The 22,140-nt window shown below is 40.5% G+C and overlaps 1 protein-coding gene and 1 pseudogene across 1 annotated transcript; one reads left to right on the forward strand and one right to left on the reverse strand.

Annotated features, from left to right (window-relative positions):
- Positions 1–565: 565 nt before the first annotated feature.
- Positions 566–2,417, forward strand: LOC100031096 (probable ATP-dependent RNA helicase DDX5; annotated as a pseudogene).
- Positions 2,418–13,663: 11,246 nt separating this feature from the next.
- LOC103101794 (probable E3 ubiquitin-protein ligase TRIML1) lies at positions 13,664–16,262 on the reverse strand. Its single transcript, XM_007496122.3, has 2 exons — positions 16,172–16,262; positions 13,664–14,240 (listed from the first exon to the last, which is right to left on the reverse strand). Exons 1-2 carry the CDS (start codon positions 16,206–16,208, stop codon positions 13,735–13,737), a joined length of 543 nt encoding a protein of 180 aa, XP_007496184.2. The 5' UTR covers positions 16,209–16,262; the 3' UTR covers positions 13,664–13,734.
- Between the last annotated feature and the right edge of the window lie 5,878 nt (positions 16,263–22,140).

The raw sequence follows: 22,140 nt of genomic DNA on the forward strand, positions 1-22,140 counted from the left end.
TTTGGAGGGAATGCCCACAGCAGGGAAAGAAAAAATAAAGAAAGGTGAAGAATTGGGCTGTAAGAAAGCATTAGTCCTGCATACCTCCTTCAGCTCTTATTAGTGAGCTCCTTTCAGGAAAGGAGAGAGAAGTCTGGATGCAGGATCTAAGGAATGGAAAGTCATAGTTTTCAGGTCAGTGTCAAGCTGGCTAAGCCTTCAGCTCTCAGTGATTTGAAAGATGTTTGTGAGACAGATGCACTCTCCCCGAGTTTATTTTTAGCCAATCAAATCAAGAAGTCAAAGTACTCCTCCTTCCCGTTAAGTAGTAGAGTTCCCAAGTCACTTACTAGTCTGGAGTAGGTGATAACTCAAAGACCACTCCCTTCATCTTGGACAGTGACTTGAAAGACTGCTAGAAAACTGCTTTTAAAAGGCCAGCGCCTCCTCCTTGATTTCCACCCGCTTCAGATGCAGTCCCTTCCCAGCCCGTGGCCCCCGGTCCCCCCGCAGGGCCTCGCCACCACAGAAGCCGCCCTTCCCCCTTTCCCTGAGACTAACCGCTTCTCCTCCTTTGCTTCCCTCTAACCACAACCACTGACAGACACCATGTCTGGACATCGGAGTGGCAGAGAGCGCGGCGGGGATCGAGGCTTTGGGGCCCCGAGGTTTGGCGGAAGTAGAGGAGGACGTCCATCTGCAAAGAAGTTTGGAAATCCTGGGGAGAAACTCCTTCACAAGAAATGGAACCTGGAGGAGCTGCCCACATTTGAGAAGAATTTCAATCAGGAACACCTGATTTGGCGAGGCACAAAATATCGAAGAAGCAAAGAAATTACAGTTCGAGGTCACAAGGGCCCAAAACCAATTCTAAACTTCTATGAAGCCAACTTTCCTGCAAACGTCATGGATGTAATTGCAAGACAGAACTTTGCCCAACCTACTGCTATCCAAGCCCAGGGGTGGCCTGTTGCTCTAAGAGGGCTGCATCTGGTGGGAGTAGCACAGACTGGATCAGGGAAAAGGCTGTCTTATTTGCTGCCTGCCATCCTGCACGTAAATCATCAGCCATTCCTAGAGAGAGGTGATGGGCCTATTTGTTTGGTGCTGGCGCCAACTCGTGAACTGGCCCAACAGGTCTAAGGAGTAGCTGCTGCATACAATAGCTACTGTGTTCTAAAATCCACCTGCATTTATGGTGGTGCTCCAAAGGGACCACAAAGAGGGGACCTGGAAAGAGGGGCAGAAATGTGCATGGCCACACCTGGAAGACTGATAGACTCTTTAGAGTGCAGGAAAACAAATTTGAGAAGAACTACTTACCTTGTACTTGATGAAGCAGACAGGATGCTTGATATGGGCTTTGAGCTTCAAATCAGGAAAATTGTGGGTCAGATAAGACCTGATAGACAAACCCTACTGTGGAGTGCTTCGTGGCCAAAAGAAGTGAGGCAGCATGCTGAAGACTTTTTGAAAGATTATATTCATATCAACATTGGTGCCCTGGAACTGAGTGCAAAAAACAGTATTCTTCAGATTGTGGATGTCTGTCATGATGGAGAAAAGGATGAGAAACTTATTCCATTGATGGAGGAGATCATGAGTGAAGGGGAAAATAAGAGGATTGTTTTTGTGGAAACCAAAAGAAGATGTGATGAACTTACCACAAAAATGAGGAGAGATGGGTGGCCTGCAATGGGTGTCCATGGTGCCAAGAGTCAGGAGGAGGGAGACTGGGTTCTAAATGAATTCAAAGATGGAAAAGCTCCTATCCTGATTGCCACAGATGTTGCATCTAGAGGGCTAGATGTGGAAGATGTGAAATTTGTCATCAATGATGACTACCCCAACTCTTCAGAGGATTATATCCACTGAATTGGAGGAACTGCACCTTGGACCAAAACAGGCACAGCATAGACATTCCTTACAGCTAATAACATAAAACAAGTAGGTGACCTCATCTCTGTGCTTCAGGAGGCTAATCAAGCAATCAATCCCAAATTGCTTCAGTTGATTGAAGACAGGTTCAGGTCATTCCAGGGGTAGAGGAGGCATGAAGGACGATTGACATGACAGATACTCTGTGGGCAAGAGGGGTGGATTTAATACCTTTAGGGAGAGGGAAAATTATGACAGAGGTTATTCTAGTCTGCTTAAGAGAGATTTGGGGGCAAAAACTCGGAATGGTGTCTGTCTACAGTGCTGCAAGCTATAGCAATGGGAGCTTTGGAAGTAATTTTGTGACTGCTTTATAGACTAGTTTTAGGACTGGTAATCCAATAGGGACTTACCGGAATGGTTATGACAGCACACAGTCATATTGAAATAATGTCCCAAATATGCACAATGGCATGAACCAACAGGCATATGCATATCCTGTTACTGTAGCTGCACCTGTGATAGGTTATCCAATGCCAATAAGATATTCTCAATAAGACTTTAGAAATATATATATATATATATTAGTGGCAATGCAGTGATCCTGAACAACTTGGAGGGATCTATGAGAAAGAACACTATCCACATTCAGAGGGAAACTGTGGGAGCAGAAACACTGAAGAAAAACAATTGCTTGATTACATGGGTGGAAGGGATATGACTGAGGATGTAAATTCTAAATGATCATCCTTATGCAAACATCAACAACATGCAAACAGGTTCTGATCAAGGACACATATAAAACCCAGTGGAAATGTGCCTTGGCTTCAGGAAGGGTGGGAGAGGGGGGTTGAGGGGAGAGGGAAATCATGTGATTCTTATAACCAAGGAATAATGTTCTAAATTGACTAAATTCATTTTAAAAAACAAAATAAAAAACCTTTTATTTTCTATCCTAGAATTAATAGTAAGTATTAGTTCCAAGGCAGAAGAGTGGTAAGGGCTAGCCAACTGGGTTTGTGGCATAGTTACAAAGTGCCCACTGAGACACCAACCTACCCACAACCCTCTCCTTTTCACAGAGGAGGAAAGTAAATTCCCTTAAGTCATTCAAGGCAAGAAGAAAACAGAGCCTTCTTAATCCATAAACAGATTGTGGAAAGACAGACACTGTATGTTATTTGTGGAGATGTGAAGTGGTCCAAGTGTTTTGGAAAACAATTGGAATTATATGAAGAAAGTGACAAAAATGTTTTTTGATCAACACATCCCACTGCTAGGCATATACACCAATGAGGTCAACTACCCCCATATGTGCCCAAAATTTCTAACACTACTTTTTGTAGTGACAAAGAACTGGAAACAGAGTAGGTTCCGTTCAATGGAAGGAATGGCAAAATGAATTGTGGTACATGTATGTGCTGTAAGAAATAGATATGAGGAATACAGAGAACCAGAGGATGACTTATAAGAACTAGTATGGTGGCAAGTGAAGCAAGTAGAAAAAAAGGAAAGCAATACATGCAATGACTCTGACTATGCAAGGAATGAGTAAGAGCAAAGTCATTGAACCTGAATGTTAGGAGTATAATGAATAAATAGTCTTCTCCCTCCCACCTAAGGATAAAAGAGCATACTTCCTCCCCTTTATTGCAGGGTACTTTTGCTCAAATTGTTTTCTTTTTACTATCAACTAAGTGACACAGTGGAAAGAATTAGGGGCTTAGACTCAGGAAGACCTGAACTCAAATCCTACTTCAGACCTTTCAAAGCTGTGTGATCCTGGGCAAGCCAATTAACATCTGTCAGCTTGTTTCCTCATCTGTAAACTGGGGACAATAATAGCACCTATTTTACAGGGTTGTTGTAAGGATCAAATGGGGTCAAGTGCTTTGCAGACCTTAAAAGACCATATAATGCTAGCTATTTGTTATCATTGTTAGTTATATGAGGAATAGATTATACAGGCATATGGGGAAGTATAAGTAATGGAAAAATGATATCAATAAAAAATTTTTAAGAGAGGAATAACTGAATAAGTGTACACCCATTAACACATAAATGAAAATGTGCTTATGCTTATTGTTTTTATTAAAAATAATAAATTTTGAATAATTTCCAAGTAAATTTTCAACAATTTACTAGTACCAACTTTTAACCAAGATCCAACTTGGAAGAGTAAGTAAACCTGACATAGGATTTAAAGTTGGAAAACACGAGTACCCTCTTCTTATTTAAGGATGAGAAAACTGAGATCCAGAGAAAGAAATGACTCGTCTGAGGTCATATCAATTGTTCTATTTCAGTGATGGTAAATCTTTTAGAGATGGAGTGCCATGCCCCTCCCCCCCCCACCAAATGCCTTGCCCTGCCTCCCCCCTTCATTCTCTCCCCCCTTACTCCAGAGAGGGAAGGAGGAAGACCTCACCTTGAGCTGCTGTGTAGGGGGGAAGGTGACAGGAGGAATGTCCTCAGGCTCCTGGAAAGGGGGAGCTCTGCTCCAAGTCCTGCCTACTCTGGTAGGCAAACGGAGAGGACTTTGTGGACTCTTTATGGAATGTGTGCCATGGGTTCACCTTCACTGGCTTAGAACAAATAGGTTGGTTCTATTAAACATCCTGGGAACAATCTATTACACCCCTTATTTGGGGAATGGGATGCCTAGAAGATCAGATTGATGTTCCTCATGGCTAGGCTGAACATTTCTTTCTAGAAAGGAAAGGATTGGAGAAGCAAGAAAAATGGTCAGCCCCATCCAAAATTTATTTTGAAAAACCTCTTTCTGAAATCTCATATGTCTTCTTTTGTACTTTCCTATTACCTTGCTTGGAGATTTTCTGATTTAGTATGATCTAGTCACCAAAAGGGTTGTCTTTGTAAATATCTTCTCTGATTTAGGAAAATTCTTTTCAAAGCCTGTATGATCTTCATTTAGCTTTGTCTGGCTGCTCACTGACACAGTTAGAACTTAATTGTGTCCCTTCCCCATTAGATCACTCCTTTTGAAGAACTCAGGACTATTTTATTGTCCATCAGGTATTTGTGTTCACACCTGCAGGTATTGTCTTCCAAAGTTGGACAGAGGAGGAAATAAACAGAGGCTCACTAATGCTTTGTTGAAATACATATTTCTGACCTTGAAAAAAAGGAGGCTGGATTTCTCCTCTGGCTGGGTAACTCATTCTTCTCCCCATGTCAACCCCTGTTTGTCTGAGAAAAGCTAGTTGTATTCTGTTTTTATTTTGAAGGAAAAGAGGGGATCCTGAATTTGGATTTTGTGGTGTTTGACTTTGCTTAGTAACTTCTGGGTAGATGCAGGAGTAGGAAAGGCAACAGTTGGGAATAGGAATGGAAAGATGAAAAGGAAGGGGAAAGAAGAAGTAGAAAGTTAGGTGGCAAGAAGAAAGGCAGAGAAGAGTAGGAGGGGTGAAGAAAGAAGGCAGGAGGGTGATAAGGAAGAGAGTAAGGAACCATTTTGATGCTTCTTCAAGTACATATAGAAAAGTAGTGATGGAGACAGGGAGACACACTAATGTTGACAAGAACTTTTTATTAATATAGCCATTAACGGTATTCAGATAGTCTCACAAAAATGAAATAGAATAACATATCTTGGTTTATTACAGAAGACATTATGCTCACACTAACAACTTTCTAAGAGGGGAAATGTTCTAAGTGCCTAATGGAGAAGGCAAGAGAAAGGTATAAGCATGATATATATTGCTTATTTTGTGCCACATACTGTGCTACTAAGATTATTACACCTATTTTCTCATAGGGTGCTTCTTAACTCTTAGAAGGAGGTATTACTTTTCCAATTTTACAATTGGACCAAGTACAGCAATCAGCATTGAAGTAACTGTTCCAGAGTCATACAATTAGAATTTAAGGTCAGATTCCAAGTGAGGTCTTCCCGATTCCAGTCATAGTACTCCACACAACTGTTCCCTAATCCTAATGGGATAAGGTCTCTTCTCCTTTCAAAACTGGATTGAAGATAGTAGCAATTCCTGAAACCCCATCACAATTCTTTTATTTCCTGAAGGGTAGTGACTGGGGTGAGAGTCTAAGAAGGCATTGTTGGATCTAAAATAATTTACATTTGTTCCTTTGTTGTTTCAGTGACATGAGCACTTTTTCTGAAAATGGGGATCACTACACATTTAAGCTGATGATTTGTATAAATGAGGATAACGGTCTGTTTCCTGAAGTTGCAGCTCCTCATTCCTAAAAAACAGGATGCACTCAGTTATATTTGTTCTACAAAGATCTCCAAAATACTTCCTGCATCAAATTCTTCATTATGTTCCAGCAGATTGGACACTAGTTACCCCTTCAAAGAGCCAGACTCCTTCACAGATTCTGATTTTCTGACTTTGTAGACCAAAGAAGGGAGCCTTACCTTTCCAGGATGCCTTTCATATCCTGGGGAAAGAACATAAACAGACCGAGTTAGTGTTTTGTTCCTTGGTCTGGTTCTTTAATATTATCTTTCTCAGAGAGCCCAGACACATCTCCTCATAGTTCTGTAACTCCCTTTGAGCTCTTTTCCAGGGACATTAACATATGGGCACACTTCAAGTTGGTGCAGAATTGGTGAGAGTGATCTCTGGTTGCTCTTTGATTGGCTTCATACCTCTGGGTTGCCTCCTGAGCTTGGAGAAATGACTCCATTGTGAGAAGAGCAACATTGTGCCCTTCTGTCCTTCCTTCACACAGAAAACTCATCTATCAGAGTGAAATTTTGCTTTCTCTGAAGGAGAGAAGCACATGAGGAAGTTGGAAAACATTTGGTGGTCTGGGAGACTGGTTGCCAAGCTTTTTGATGGTTAGTGCTGGGACATGTGGGTCTGAGACTGAAGAGGCACATCCTCATTTTATAGAATCATTAACTATTGCTTCTGAAAAGAGCCTCCAAGGGATGAAGTATCCCACCCACTTTTCACCAAGGAATGAGGTATGTCATCACTCTGGGAGAATTGGTAGATTCAAGCAAGTATAAATTCAACCCAACCTGAGGCAGGTAGGGAAATAGAGAGCACTTGAGAAGCTCTGTGCTACATATGACTACTCCCCAGCCCTGCTCCTCAACAAACAAGGGCACTTCAGGAATCAGATGAAAATCTGAACTGGTCCATCCTTGCAAATAGTTCTGAAACCCTTTTCTTCATGTTCTTTGGAAAGGGCCTGAACCTCCTGCTCCTCATTTCTACAGCAGTTTCACAAACTCACCTGGAGCATTTTTAAAGGGGACTCATCGTAACTCTTCTCTAGTTTTAATATCTTTCCTTGAACGTGTTGAATTTGTTGGGACAGTTTGGCTTTATTTGCTTTGACTTTTGCCAGTTTGTCTTCTATGTCCTGGTCCAGTTTTTGCAGGTGTCTATTTTCTTCAATGTATAAGATCTCGTGCATTTTTCTGTATTCACATCTAATTAGCTCTTTATAAACGTCTGAATCCTTCTATCCCAAGAGAAATTAGGATAAAGGAAAGAAGCAAAATGTTTATAATGGAATGAGGTGCATACTCAACATTTGTGCTCCTCATTACATATGTTTTTGCCATCTAAGAAGATTCATAAATTCTGAAACCTGACATAGATTTTCTGACTGCTGGATCAAAATTTTCTCTTTCAGAGTTTGAGGAATATTTTTTCTTGCAGGTTATTTTCTGAAACAAGTAGTTAAGGATGGAAATCATAGAGTGATCATCTATGGAGGAAATGTGCTCAAAAAAAGAGAGATAATTTTCTTTCTCAAAATACCCAATTCCTTTGTAGAAAATATTTCTTTGTACATATGTTTTAACAACTTACATGCAAAGAAAGTTATTTTACTAGCATCGGGGATGTAATTATTTTACCATAAGAGTAATAATTTATAATAATAATAGTAATAATAGGGGGCAGCTTGGTAGCTCAGTGTGTTGAGAGCTAGGCCTAGAGACGGGAGGTCCTAGGTTCAAATCTGACCTCAGACACTTCCCAGTTGTGTGACCCTGGGCAAGTCACTTGACCCCCATTGCCTAGCTCTTACCACTCTTCTGCCTTGGAGCCAATATACAGTATTGACTCCAAGATGGAAGGTAAGGGTTTAAAAAAAAAATAATAGTAATAATAATAATAAGTAAATATATTTCATTCTTTGATCATAAATATGAATCTAATCCTTTGCAAAAAAGATCTTTTTTCCCCTTTTCCTGCTATTTTTATCAGCAAATATTACTTCTGAGATGAACCTTCAAGCGACAATTACCTCATAATTTACCAAGAAAAGAAGCACATTGTGACCTTAAAATATTCCTCGTTTTCTCATTTTGTTGATGTCCACTTTCAATTCCTCCTCCTTTTCCTGTAACACATTCAGTGTCTCCTGAAGTATCTTCTGCAAGAGAAAAAAAGGCTTGGTCAAACCTGTTTTGGAGTCAGGAAGCCCACATGTTATATGATTATTGAGGCTCTTATTATTAGCATTTTAAAAATGAGAACACTGAGACCAAGAAGGATCTGCAAAGACCAGTGAACATAAATTGGTTCAGTAAGTGTCAGTGAAGCCCTAGATGTGAGGCCCCTACATAATGCTTGTGCCCTGTGGTTAAGCTGTGGGTCCATATGCCGGTGGCCCCAAGTGGTCACAAAGAAGTTCATGAACAGAAGCCATTTGACTCTAGGATTGGTACAATCTTACCTTGCACTTGTCAGCAGCCATTTGCATTTGTGCTTTTTAGTTAATAAGCAGGAATCAGAAATTAGCTTTTAGTCTTGCTCACAAAAGAGCTTTTCTTTTTCTCCATGTTGATCACAGGTGGTTAGAAGTGCCGGGCTCAGCAGTAAATGCTGTCTCAGAGTTTTGCCAGTGATGGACAAATTCTGCAGGTTCTCGTTGAGCACAATGTCACTGTACCTAATGACAGCTCTGCACTCAGGACAAGTTAGTGTAGCATCAGCTTGCTCATCGCACTGGAGGAGACAGTCTTTGCAAAAAGTATGCCCACATTTGGCAGTCACCAGGTTTGTGAAGTAGCCCAGACAGAGGGAGCAAGTGAGTTCTGCCTTGAGACTTTTAATCAAGTCTTTGGCCTCCATATTCCTAAGCCTGGTGAGAAAGTCAGTGAAAAGTTAGACCAGAGGATTCCTGTGCCATCCAAGACATCTCAGAACTTTTGTGTATTCTAGAGATTCAAAGGGAATGGAGAGACTTCAACAGAGATGATTCCATGTCTTTGATAGAGAAAATGGGGAGCCCAAGTGTCAGGCCTGCCTTCAAATGGAGACAGGAAATAAAACAAATGAACTCATCCTTTGTGAGCTAAGGGAGTGTCCTATCTTACCAGAGGGTGTCCTCCCTAGTGCTCTTGAAATGACTAAAGAAATGTGTTCTTGACTAGAGCCAGGACTGAACTTGAGCACTCTCCTCCAGGGAAGCAGATGATGGGGGCTCTGTTTCATCTCTTCTCACTCTCCCCTTATTCTTCTCTTCTCCCACAATTAAGGTTATCATCTTTTGAAGAAAATATCTTTGCTTCCTCTCAAATACTACTAAATGTCCCTGGCTTGGCCAACCTTTTTACTTTATTCCATAATGTAAGAATAACTGATTTTATTTCAAAGGCTCAGTGTAATCACATATTTGGTTGTCTAACAAGGCTGTATGACAAGGAAAACCTGAAATCATTATTTCTGTACCCCTCAGTTTGCTTCCTAACTCAGAACTTAAACTCAGCTATTTTTTCCCTTCAGCCTCTTTAATTTCTGATTTATTTACTAGACTAAGAAAGCTTTTTTAGAGATAGAGAAAAAGATATTTTTTTCCAAAAGGAACTTACCTCTGCTTCTGTCCTCCAGAATGCCTCTCAGGGTAAATTGTGCTTGTTCTTTCCCTTGAGCTCCAACACCAAAAGATTTTAGAACTAAGCTGTTGGAAGGACTGTGTCTTTTTATAGGAGTTCTTTTGATGAGCCCCTCCCTGGACTCCACCCAAAAAAGGTGACAACTCCTGTGTTTCAGTAAGTTCTTTACCTCTCTACCTTAGTGTGAGGTGCTGACCAGCAGCCCTCACAGGAAAGGAAAGATGGAAGGTTGACCTTTGGGGGAAAGGGCTGGAGCCGAGGGGATGGTTAAGAAATGAGCCGGACACCGAGCAGTTTTACCAAGTAGTGAGCTACACAGATCAAGCTCCAGCTACCTAACTTCACAAGGGCATGAGACAGTTAGATAACTTTGGGAGTTAGGAATGAGTATTGAAATCAGCTGAGAGAAAAGCCAGGGATCTCTTAGAGCAAGGGCTCTAAGCATGGACCACTCCAGCTAGAGGTTAGGAGATTAAGAAGGAAAGGTGTTTCCCAGAGAGGGAGGAAATTCCATGAGAAAGCTGTTCTCGGCCAGAGGCCAAGCTCCAGGAAGGAGAGAGACAGGTGAAAAGATGATAAGGGTTAGCTTGCTGTGAGCTGCTCCTATTTATTGGCAGTGAGATGCATATGTACATAATACATATTAATGAAGACATAGTGGATTGCCATTGGTTCAGGTGTAAATTACAACAAGGCAGAGTCCTGGATTTTCTCAGCTAGGTGAGCACAAAGTAGCCCGAGTTTGCCCCTAAATCTTAGGAATGTTGGGATCAAAGATCAGTGCCTTTCTTGCCATGCTCAGGACTGAGCATGAGCTTTCCTAAAACACTCCTTACAGATTATTTCCCCTGTGCACACACAGGTGTGGACTGTTACACCTAGGGGGTGAGTTCTCACCTTTTGACACAGCATGTGACACAGAATTGTGGTGCTCACACCTAGACTCTTCCAAACTCAAGTCCTGTCCTGGCCCTGGCTCAGATGATCTGGAGCTACAGATGAGAACAGCAGCCAGTGGCAAGACTTACATGAGCTGATGAAGAGTGAAGGAAGGAGAAACATGGGAACATTGTACCTAGGAACAGCACTATTGTATGGAGCTCCACTGTGAAAGCTGACTACTCTCAGCAAAATGCTGATCCAGGAGAATTCTGCAGGATTTATGACAAAGAAAGCTATCCCCCCCCAGGGATAGAACTCTGGGATTGACAATACAGATGAGAGAATACGATTTTTCACATCTGGGGTGTTCACATTTGTTTTATAATGATTATTCCCTTCAACAATGATCAAAATGGAAGTGTGTTCTACATGATAATGCATGTATACCCCAGATCAAATTCCTTATCATTTCTGAAGGGGGTAGAGGAAGAGAGGGAGGGAGACAATTGGAATGTTTTACTTTTTAAAAATGTATGTTGAAAATTATTATTTGTAATTGGGAAAATAAAGTATCTTTGAAAAAAATAGCAACCTTTACCTTTCTTTTCTTAATCTTTCGACTCTCTTTTCTACTAACTAGCATTCTTTTATTTATCTGTCTGATGTGTCTGTCTGGTTATCTAGTTATCTATCAACTATTTTCTGCTGGATTGTTTTCTGGGAAGTGGGCAGCCATTCCTTCTGGATAGCCTAAGAATTATCTATTGAACCCAAGAATCTGTGTTTGCACTTATAGGCATTCTCTTCTAGTATGGGGCCTAGAAAGAAGATAGCCTTGGGCTTACTATGGCCTGGTTGAACATGTGTTTCTCTCTGGGAAGGATAGAGCCAGGAGAGAAGTACAAAGATAGAGCTTTATTACTGCTGCCAGTTGGGACCTTTCCACCTGCCCTGAACTCCCTGGAAAAATTCATTTGCATTTTATTTTTATTTTTCTGTGGATATGTCCATATTTTATATGGACATTTAGCCTACCTTCAGAGACTCAGAACAGAAACAGAGAAGAAGGCGGGAGAGAGTTAAGGAAGAAATGTATAATGTAGGGAAGAAAGATAATTAAAAAAAAAGAATGAGGAAGAGGAATTTCTAAAAGGGAGAAGGAAGAGGAAAAGGGAAAAGGAAGCAAAAGAGAGTAATGCAGAACAGGAGAGAAGAGGAGGAATGTGGGACCATTATCCAGGAGTATAATGGAGGAATAATGAAAAGGGAACAGGAGGTGATAATAGAGTGAGAGCTTTTGATCAAAATAAGGATATATATTATCCCCAATACATATTCTTAATTCATTTTGTTTTTTTCCATGTGGATTGTTATAGTAAAATGATTTCGGTTGTTAGGATATTGTTATAACAGTCCTGAAGCATTCCAGGACTTTAAAAAACTCATCATTGACATCCTGAATCATTAAGGAGACATCACCATTTGGGGAATTGTCTGTCACCATGTACTCTACTCTGAACCTCCACCATATGCTTTATTTTGACAAGGGTATGCCTAGGAAATATGCATGAAACCTTAAAAAATGATAAGGTCTAATTCTGGAAGGTAATTTGGGATTATGCACAAATGACTTTAAAAGAATGCATGTCCTTTGATCCAACAATACCACTATTAGATTTGTACCTCAAAGAGATAATAAAAAAGGGTTGTAAAAAATACTCATAGCCATCCTTTTTGTGGTGGCAAAAAAGTGGAAAATGAGGGAAGGTCCCTCGATTGGGGAAATGGCTAAACAAATTGAGGTATATGATGATGATGGAATACTATTATGCTATAAGGAATGATGAACTGCTTGATTTCTAAATGAACTGGAAGAAGCTCCCTGAACTGATGTGGAGTGAAATGAGCAGAACCAAAAGAACATTGTACACAGTAACTGAAATAGTGTGACTTTGCTACCAGTAGCAATGCAATGATCCAGAATAATCCCCAGGGGCTTAGAAAAAAAGAATGCTATCCACACCGAGGTAAAGAACTTTGGGAACAGAAATGCAGAAGAAAAATACGTGATTTATCACTTGTTTGTATGGATATATGATTTAGCGTTTTGGCTTTAAAAGATTATTGTGTTACAAAAATGAATACTATAGAAATAAGTATCAAGTGATAACTTGTCAGCTCCAGGAAGGGGAAAGGACAAGGGGAAGGAGAAACAATGAATCATGTAACCATGAAAAATATTTAAAAATAAAAAGAAAATTTAAAAAGAAAATTAATCAGGTCCAGATGCCATAGAAAGGGATATTATGTGCATTCTATAAGCATAACACCTAAAAAAAGGACTTATGAAAGAGAACCTGGATTCAAGGAAGTTCAGGTATGAAAAAGAAGATAAATTGTAAAGTCACCCCCTCAAAAATACAACAGAATTGGAAGAATTCCCCTAGTATGATAGATGAAACCCTCCATTGGAAATGGGGAAGATATGGACAAGAACCACATACAAAGGTCATGCATTGTCATCTGCAACTTTGGAGGGAATGCCCACAGCAGGGAAAGAAAAAATAAAGAAATGTGAAGAATTGGGCTGTAAGAAAGCATTAGTCCTGCATACCTCCTTCAGCTCTTATTAGTGAGCTCCTTTCAGGAAAGGAGAGAGAAGTCTGGATGCAGGATCTAAGGAATGGAACGTCATAGTTTTCAGGTCAGTGTCAAGCTGGCTAAGCCTTCAGCTCTCAGTGATTTGAAAGATGTTTGTGAGACAGATGCACTCTCCCCGAGTCTATTTTGAGCCAATCAAATCAAGAAGTCAAAGTACTCCTTCTTACCTTTAAGTAGGAGAGTTCCCAAGTCACTTACTAGTCATGATAACTTAAAGATGACTCCCTCCACCTGGGGCAGTGACTTGAAAGACTGCTAGAAAACTGCTTTTAAAAGGCCAGCACCTCCTCCTTGATTTCCACCCGCTTCAGCTGCAGCCTCCTTCTCAGCCCCCGGTCCCGTGCCCCCCCACTTCAACAAGTATACTTCAACAAGTTCAAATTAATAGAAAGACATGTTCATTGTCATCTTATTTATTTCTCATTCAGATTCTAAGAGTAAGTAGCATGTGTCTTCTGACAGTTGCTGGGGTAGGTAATGGGTGATTAAGAGGAACTTCCCTTATTAACAAAAGAAGTAGAGAAGAAAGGGCGAACAGGCCCTCGAAAAGCTAAATGTAGGAAACCAATGAGAACAATATTTTCATGAACATCATAAAAAGTAATGTTGCCCTCGTCATAGTCAAGGAAAACGCCCATCTTGCATGGAGGTATCGAACTAAAGCAACCTTCTGAACTCCAGAAGAATCCTTGATTTTTAACTTTTGAGCCTATTATGGCTTTTACATCTTCAGATAATATGGAGACATTCTCATTTTTGCTGACTGAATCCTCACAGATTCCAAGTACCCATTCTGTCTGACCTTCCACATCTACTTCCCAGTAGTGTTTGCCACTGGTAAAGGTCTCAGTCCCCAACACAGTAACAAAATAGTCAAGTCTTTCTTCTTTGTCAGGCTGGTTGCGTGGGTCAAGCCTATACTTTAAACTTTTATAATGTTCAGGCACAATAAGATGAAGTGTGTCTATTTCAGGATCCACTGTGATACCCGCTATAAAAAAAGAAATGGAATTATTAGCCTTGGATGTCAGATGTTGGGAGTTAAAAACATCTCCCTCCCTCACCCCCCCAAAAATCCCATAATACCAAACAATCTCAAACATTGGGACATTAAATCCATTTGCAATTATATAAGAAATCTTGAGGGGACTGTTCTGCCTTTGCCTCTGACATTAATAGGGGAAAATATCTTAATTTTCTAATACCGTGGTTTCTTAATATTTAAAATGAAGGTAGAATATAATGAAATCAATATTAAGTTCATTAAAAAACGAATTATCTATGTTTTGAGGTATTCTTTAAATACTGGAGAATGACTTTTTAATTAAGCAGTTAAGATGTTTGAGTAGAAAGTCATGCCTTGGAAGATATGTAGTATCTGAAGGAGTTATTGTATTGGGATGATCATTGACAGTATGGACTAACACAGATGGGAAATATAAGCATTGGGTCCTTGGTGAAAAGGACATTTTTGTACAAATCATTTCATACAAAGTTCAGCTAAAAGAGGGATTCACTCTTTTCAGTTCTTCCAGAGATCCCTGTCCTCAAAGAGATGACTGGAAGCTACTTGAGACCTACATAGATACCTAATCAAGATAGATTAGTAAACACATTAAAAAGTTACAAATTTGGATAAGAGAAGATTTATAGGAAGGAGGTAGATATGGAAGGAAACCAAGGAAGAAAGTGAGAGAGGGAGCATGAAATGGAGGAAGGGAGAAAAGGAGGCAGGGAGGGAGTCAATGAAGAACTGGATGATTACTTGAAAATCCCAGAAATGGAGTTGGAGGCAAGAAGTTGGAGAATGGTGACAAGGAAAGAAGGCATCTGGGTAGCATGACTTGGTGAAAATGTTTAGACTTCATTGTGTGGGCTTTGGACATTAGAATAACCTGTGACATCGGAATAAGATCCAAGGTTCATCGTTAATACTTGGGAAGGACGGTTTGGAACAGGAACAACTTGGATACACGAAGCACGTTTAGGAACACATTATAGAAGTTCCATTACTATGCCAGTTTGAGAGACGGGGTATTGGTAGAGGGCGATGGAGCTTCTGGAACTGGAACAAGACTCAGCCACAAGCTGACCGATAGGGAAGCAATAGGATATTTCTCACTGACATACTTGTGAGAAGTATCTTAGTGTTGAAGAAATGTCATGGAGTTACTCTTTAGGAATACCCAGTGAAAGATTTCCCTTTCCTCCCCTGTCATCTCTTGCATCTAATGCTCAGAGGAAGCTGGGATTTGGTCCTTACCTGGAGTGAAGTTTTTGTTTTTAATAAATCCTCTCTATCAAAGAACCTTTTTTCTATGATTCTCAGAGTCAACAATGCGTGTTCTCAGGAATATTCCTCTATATTGGCTCCTTTTCCTACACATTTATTTCCCCACTGAGTCTGCAGAGAAAGCTCAGGTAGGTGAAATTTTGACTCAGCCTGGCTTTCCTGAACAGTCTCAGACCTTGGAATAAAGCATCAGAGAAAGCTCAAGAACCAAAAGTTGATTCCTTTCCAGAAAGATTCACAAGCTTCCTAACAGGAAAATGAATAGAATGGAAAAGAGACTGTACTACAGAATTCTCATAGCAAGGAACGAGCACTCCAGGCTTCCAAAATACCCTTCAACAGTAGGAAGTTAAAAAGTCACCCCAAATGCACATTCTCAACAATAAATGGAAAATGAATGAGCAAATAAGTGAAAAAGTAGGATCACCCATGCCTGTTCAGATAACAAAGGGGGAAACTGGAAAACACTTCTTCAGTAGTCATGTGAGGGGAGAAATGATCTTTATGGTGTAGCAGACGGGGTCATTGGGGCTGGCTCATAGTAGACACTTAGGAAATATGTTGGAAACAATATGGGGGCTCCTGGCAGTTGCCTGAATGTCAACTGAGAAAGGTATACTTTGACTTACTTTGATAGCTCCTGAGAATTTCTATTAAACCAGTCATCGGATAAATTGTATAAGTGAGGTTAACAGTCTCTGTTTCCTGAAGTTGCAGCTCATTCCTAAAAAACAGGATGCACTCAGTTATATTTGTTCTACAAAGATCTCCAAAATACTTCCTGCATCAAATTCTTCATTATGCTCCAGCAGATTGGACCCTAGTTACCCCTTTCAAAGAGCCAGACTCCTTCACAGATTCTGATTTTCTGACTTTGTAAACCAAAGAAGGGAGCCTTACCTTTCCAGGATGCCTTTCATATCCTGGGGAAAGAACATAAAGAGACCGAGTTAGTGTTTTGTTCCTTGGTCTGGTTCTTTAATATTATCTTTCTCAGAGAGCCCAGACACACCTCCTCATAGTTCTGTAACTCCCTTTGAGCTCTTTTCCAGGGACATTAACATATGGGAACACTTCAAGTTGGTGCAGAAGTGGTGAGAGTGATCTCTGGTTGCTCTTTGATTGGCCTCATACCTCTGGTTGGCTCCTGAGCTTGGAGAAATGACTCCATTGTGAGAAGAGCAACATTGTGCCCTTCTCTCCTTCCTTCACACAGAAAACTCATCTATCAGAGTGAAATTTTGCTTTCTCTGAAGGAGAGAAGCACATGAGGAAGTTGGAAAACTTTTGGTGGTCTGGGAGACTGGTTGCCAAGCTTTTTGATGGTTAGTGCTGGGACATGTGGGTCTGAGACTGAAGAGGCACATCCTCATTTTATAGAATCATTAACTATTGCTTCTGAAAAGAGCCTCCAAGGGATGAAGTATCCCACCCACTTTTCACCAAGGAATGAGGTATGTCATCACTCTGGGAGAATTGGTAGATTCAAGCAAGTATAAATTCAACCCAACCTGAGGCAGGTAGGGAAATAGAGAGCACTTGAGAATCTCTGTGCTACATATGACTACTCCCCAGCCCTGCTCCTCAACAAACAAGGGCACTTCAGGAATCAGATGAAAATCTGAACTGGTCCATCCTTGCAAATAGTTCTGAAACCCTTTTCTTCATGTTCTTTGGAAAGGGCCTGAACCTCCTGCTCCTCATTTCTACAGCAGTTTCATAAACTCACCTGGAGCATTTCCAAGGGTGCCTCATCCAAACTCTCCTCTATTTCTAATATCTTTTGTTGCACGTGTTGAATTTGTTGGGATAGTTTGGCCTTATTTGCTTCGACTTTTGCCAGTTTGTCTTCTCTTTCTTGGTCCAGTTTTTGCAGGTGTCTATTTTCTTCAATGTATAAGATCTCATGCATTTTTCTGTATTCACATTTAATTACCTCTTTATAAAAGTCTGTATCCTTCTGTCTCAAGAGAAATTAGGATAAAGGAAAGAAGCAAAAAGTTTATAATGGAATGAGGTGCATACTCAACATTTGTGCTCCTTATTACATATATTTTTGCCATCTAAGAAGATTCATGAATTCTGAAACCCGACATAGCTTTTCTGACTGCTGGGCCAAAATTTTCCATTTCAGGGCTTATGAGGAATATTTTTACTTGCAGGTCATTTTGTGAAACAAGTTGTTAAGGACGGAAATCAGAGAGTGATCATGTAAAAAAGGAAACGTCCTCAAAAAAAAAAAGAGATAATTTTCTTTCTCAAAATACCCAATTCCTTTGTAGAAAATGTTTTTCTTATACATGTTTTAAGAACTTACATGCAAAGAAAGTTATTTTACTAGCATCGGGCATGAAATTATTTTACCATAGAGTATAAATATATTTCATTCTTTGATCAATAATATGAATCTAATCCTTTGAAAAAAGATCTTTTTTCCCTTTTTCCTACTATTTTTATCAGCAAATATTACTTCTGAGATGAACCTTCAAGGGACAATTACCTCATAATTTACCAAGAAAAGAAGCACATTCTGACCTTAAAATATTCCACTTCTTTTCCTATTTTGCTGATTTCAGCTTTCAATTCCTCCTCCTTTTCCTGTAACACATTCAGTGTCTCCTGAAGTTTCTTCTGCAAGAGAAAAAAAAGTCTTGGTCAAACCTGTTTTGGAGTCAAGAGGCCCACATGTTATATGATTATTGGGGCTCTTCTTATTATTAGCATTTTAAAAATGAGAACACTGAGACCAAGAAGGATCTGCAAAGACCAGTGAAAATAAATCGGTTGTGTAAGTGTCAGTGAAGTCCTAGATGTGTGGCCCCTACATAATCCTTGTGCCCTGTAGGTTAAGCTGTGGGTCCATATGCCAGTGGCCCCAAGTGGTCACAAAGAAGTCCATGAACAGAAGCCATTTGACTCCAGGATTGGTACAATCTTACCTTGCACTTGTCAGCAGCCATTTGCAAAGGAAGGTCTTGGTGATCCTTGTGCTCTTGGGTTAATAAGCAGGACTCACAAATTAATTTTTGGTCTTGCTCACAAAAGAGCTTTTCTTTTTCTCCATGTTGATCACAGGTGGTCAGAAGTGCCGGGCTCAGCAGTAAATGCTGTCTCAGAGTTTTGCCAGTGATGGACAAATTCTGCAGGTTCTCGTTGAGCACAACATCACTGTACCTAATGACAGCTCTGCACTCAGGACAAGTTAGTGTAGCATCAGCTTGCTCATCGCACTGGAGGAGACAGTCTTTGCAAAAAGTATGCCCACATTTGAGGGCAGTCACTGGGTCTGTGAAGTAGCCCAGACAGATGGAGCAAGTGAGTTCTGCCTTGAGACGTTTAATCAAGTCTTTGGCCTCCATGTTCCTAAGCCTGGTGAGAAAGTCAGTGAAAAGTTAGACCAGAGGATTCCTGTACCATCCAAGACATCTCAGAACTTTTGTGTATTCCAGAGATTCAAAGGGAATGGAGAGACTTCAACAGAGATGGTCCCATATCTACCACACATCCTCAATAGAGAACATGGGGAGGCCAAGTGTCAGGACTGCCTTCAAACGGAAACAGGAAACAAGATTCCTGGAACTCATCCTTTGTGAGCTAAGGGAGAGTCCTATTTTACCAGAGGGTGTCCTCCCTAGTGCTCTTGAAATGACTAAAGAAATGTGTTCTTGACTAGGGCCAGGACTGAACTTGTCCCCAGGACTGAACTTGAGCACTCTCCTCCAGGGAAGCAGATGATGGGGGCTCTGTTTCATCTCTTCTCACTCTCCCCTTATTCTTCTCTTCTCCCACAATTAAGGTTATCATCTTTTGAAGAAAATATCTTTGCTTCCTCTCAAATACTACTAAATGTCCCTGGCTTGGCCAACCTTTTTACTTTATTCCATAATGTAAGAATAACTGATTTTATTTCAAAGGCTCAGTGTAATCACATATTTGGTTGTCTAACAAGGCTGTAAGACAAGGAAAACCTGAAGTCATTATTTCTGTAGCCCTCGATTTGCTTCCTAACTCAGAACTTAAACTCAGCTATTTTTTTCCTTCAGCCTCTTTAATTTCTGATTTATTTACTAGACTAAGAAAGCCTTTTATAAAGATAGAAAAAAAGATATTTTTTTTTCCAAAAGGAACTTACCTCTGCTTCTGTCCTCCAGAATGCCTCTCCGGATGAATTATGCTTGTTCTTTCCCTTGAGCTCCAACACCAAAAGATTTTGGATCTAAGCTGTTGGAAGAACTGAGTCTTTTTATAGGAGTCCTTTTGATGAGCCCCTCCCTGGTCTCCACCCACAAAAGGTGACAACTCCTGTGTTTCAGTAAGTTCACCTCTCTGCACTAGGGGTGAGTTCTCACCTTTTGACACAGAATTTGACACAGAACTGTGGTGTTCACACCTAGACTCTTCCAAACTCAAGTTCAGGACTCTAAGTTCAAATGGAAACTTTCTTCTCATTCCTTCCTTCTCAGATATTCTTCTTGGGAGAGACAATATTAGCTTTTCCACTGGAACTCTATCAGACAAACTTTTTTGACTGAGTTGCTGGGAATCTTTGGGAAATCTGCTGGGAAAGGGTTTTCCTTTAGTCTCCCCACAAAAGGTGAGCAGTGCTCTGTGTTCACAGTGCTTCCAGTTTCTGCCATGGGCCTGAGTTCTCACCTCTGACCTGTTTTTTAGAGTAATGAGCTATTATTCACAATGGTGTTCACACTTAGGCACCGGAGGCCAAAGCTGTCTTGGCTCCAAGTTCACCGGGTCATTGGGAACTTGGCAGAAATGGTTCAATTTCGTTTTGAATATTTTGAGAAATTTAATCTTGTTTTTAGATGCCTTCTTTGTTTGAATGGCTCCCTGGAAAGGAGAGGAAAGATCTACACAAGGAGAACAGGAGTCTAAAAAGAGAAGTTGTCAATAAAATTCCTCTTGGGAGCTGTCATGACTCAGTCTCCTACCTCTCCTTCCTCAGCATTTTCCTGGTTCCTTGCTTGCACATCCCATATTTAATATAGTCTATTTATTAACACAGTGGCTTTGGGTAAATGTTTTACCTGGTTTAGTGGAACATCCTTGTGGCCAGTGTGGTCCTCTTGTAGGTGAATATCTCACTTCAGGCCCAGCAGTACGTTGGTCTAAAAGGGAACTTAGGACATCATTTGGAGTGGAAGCCATTACAGTCTTAATTCAATTGTGTGGTCTAAGTGCCTGATGATCTCAGATCAGCTTTTCTAATGGTGATGTTTTCTAAACTGAAGGAACTAGTCTAGTGATGGGCAGCTCCTGGCTTGGTCCTGGGACCAGTCAACTCTGAGGAAAGAAAAGGGAAAGTATTAATCCCAGCTTGGGCTGCAGTGATTTAGAGGGAGAAATGCCAGCTCTCCCTTTCATCACAGTCCTGTCCTGGCCGTGGCTCAGATGATCTGGAGCTGGGGATGAGAACAGCAGCCAGTGGAAAGACTTACACGAGCTGATGAAGAGTGAAGGAGAAACATGGCAACATTGTACCTAGGAACAGCACTATTGTATGGAGCTCCACTGTGAAAGCTGACTACTCTCAGCAAAATGCTGATCCAGGAGAATTCTGCAGGATTTATGACAAAGAAAGCTATCCCCCCCCCCCCCAGGGATAGAACTCTGGGATTGACAATACAGATCAGAGAATATGATTTTTTCACATCTGGGGTGTTCACATTTGTTTTATAATGATTATTCTCTTCAGCAATGATCAATATGGAAGTGTGTTCTACATGATAATGCATGTATACCCCAGATCAAATTCCTTATCATTTCTGAAGGGGGTAGAGGAAGAGAGGGAGGGAGACAATTGGAATGTATTACTTTTTAAAAATGTATGTTGAAAATTATTAATATTTGTAATTGGGAAAATACACTATCTTTGAAAAAAATAGCAACCTCTACCTTTCTTTTCTTAATCTTTAGACTCTCTTTTCTACTAACTAGCATTCTTTTATTTCTCTGTCTAATGTGTCTGTCTGGTTATCTAGTTATCTATCAACTATTTTCTGCTGGATTGTTTTCTGGGAAGTGGGCAGCCATTCCTTCTGGATAGGCTAAGACTAATCTATTGAACCCAAGAATCTGTGTTTGCACTTATAGGCATTCTCTTCCAGTATGGGGCCTAGAAAGAAGATAGCCTTGGGCTTACTATGGCCTGGTTGAACATGTGTTTCTCTCTGGGAAGGATAGAGCCAGGAGAGCAGCACAAAGATCGAGCTTTATTCCTGCTGCCAGTTGGGACCGTTCCACCTGTCCTGAACTCCCTGGAAAAATTCATTTGCATTTTATTTTTATTTTTCTGTGGATATGTCCATATTTTATATGGACATTTAGCCTACCTTCAGAGACTCAGAACAGAAACAGAGAAGAAGGTGGGAGAGAGGTAAGGAAGAAATGTATTATGTAGGGAAGAAAGATAATTAAAAAAAGAATGAGGAAGAGGAATTTCTAAAAGGGAGAAGGAAGAGGAAAAGAGAGAGTAATGGAGAACAGGAGAGAAGAGGAGGAATGTGGGACCATTATCCAGGAGTATAATGGAGGAATAATGAAAAGGGAACAGGAGGTGATAATAGACTGATAGCTATTAATC

This window comes from Monodelphis domestica, chromosome 6, assembly GCF_027887165.1.
Source record: "Monodelphis domestica isolate mMonDom1 chromosome 6, mMonDom1.pri, whole genome shotgun sequence".
Classification (NCBI taxonomy): Eukaryota; Metazoa; Chordata; class Mammalia; order Didelphimorphia; family Didelphidae; genus Monodelphis; species Monodelphis domestica.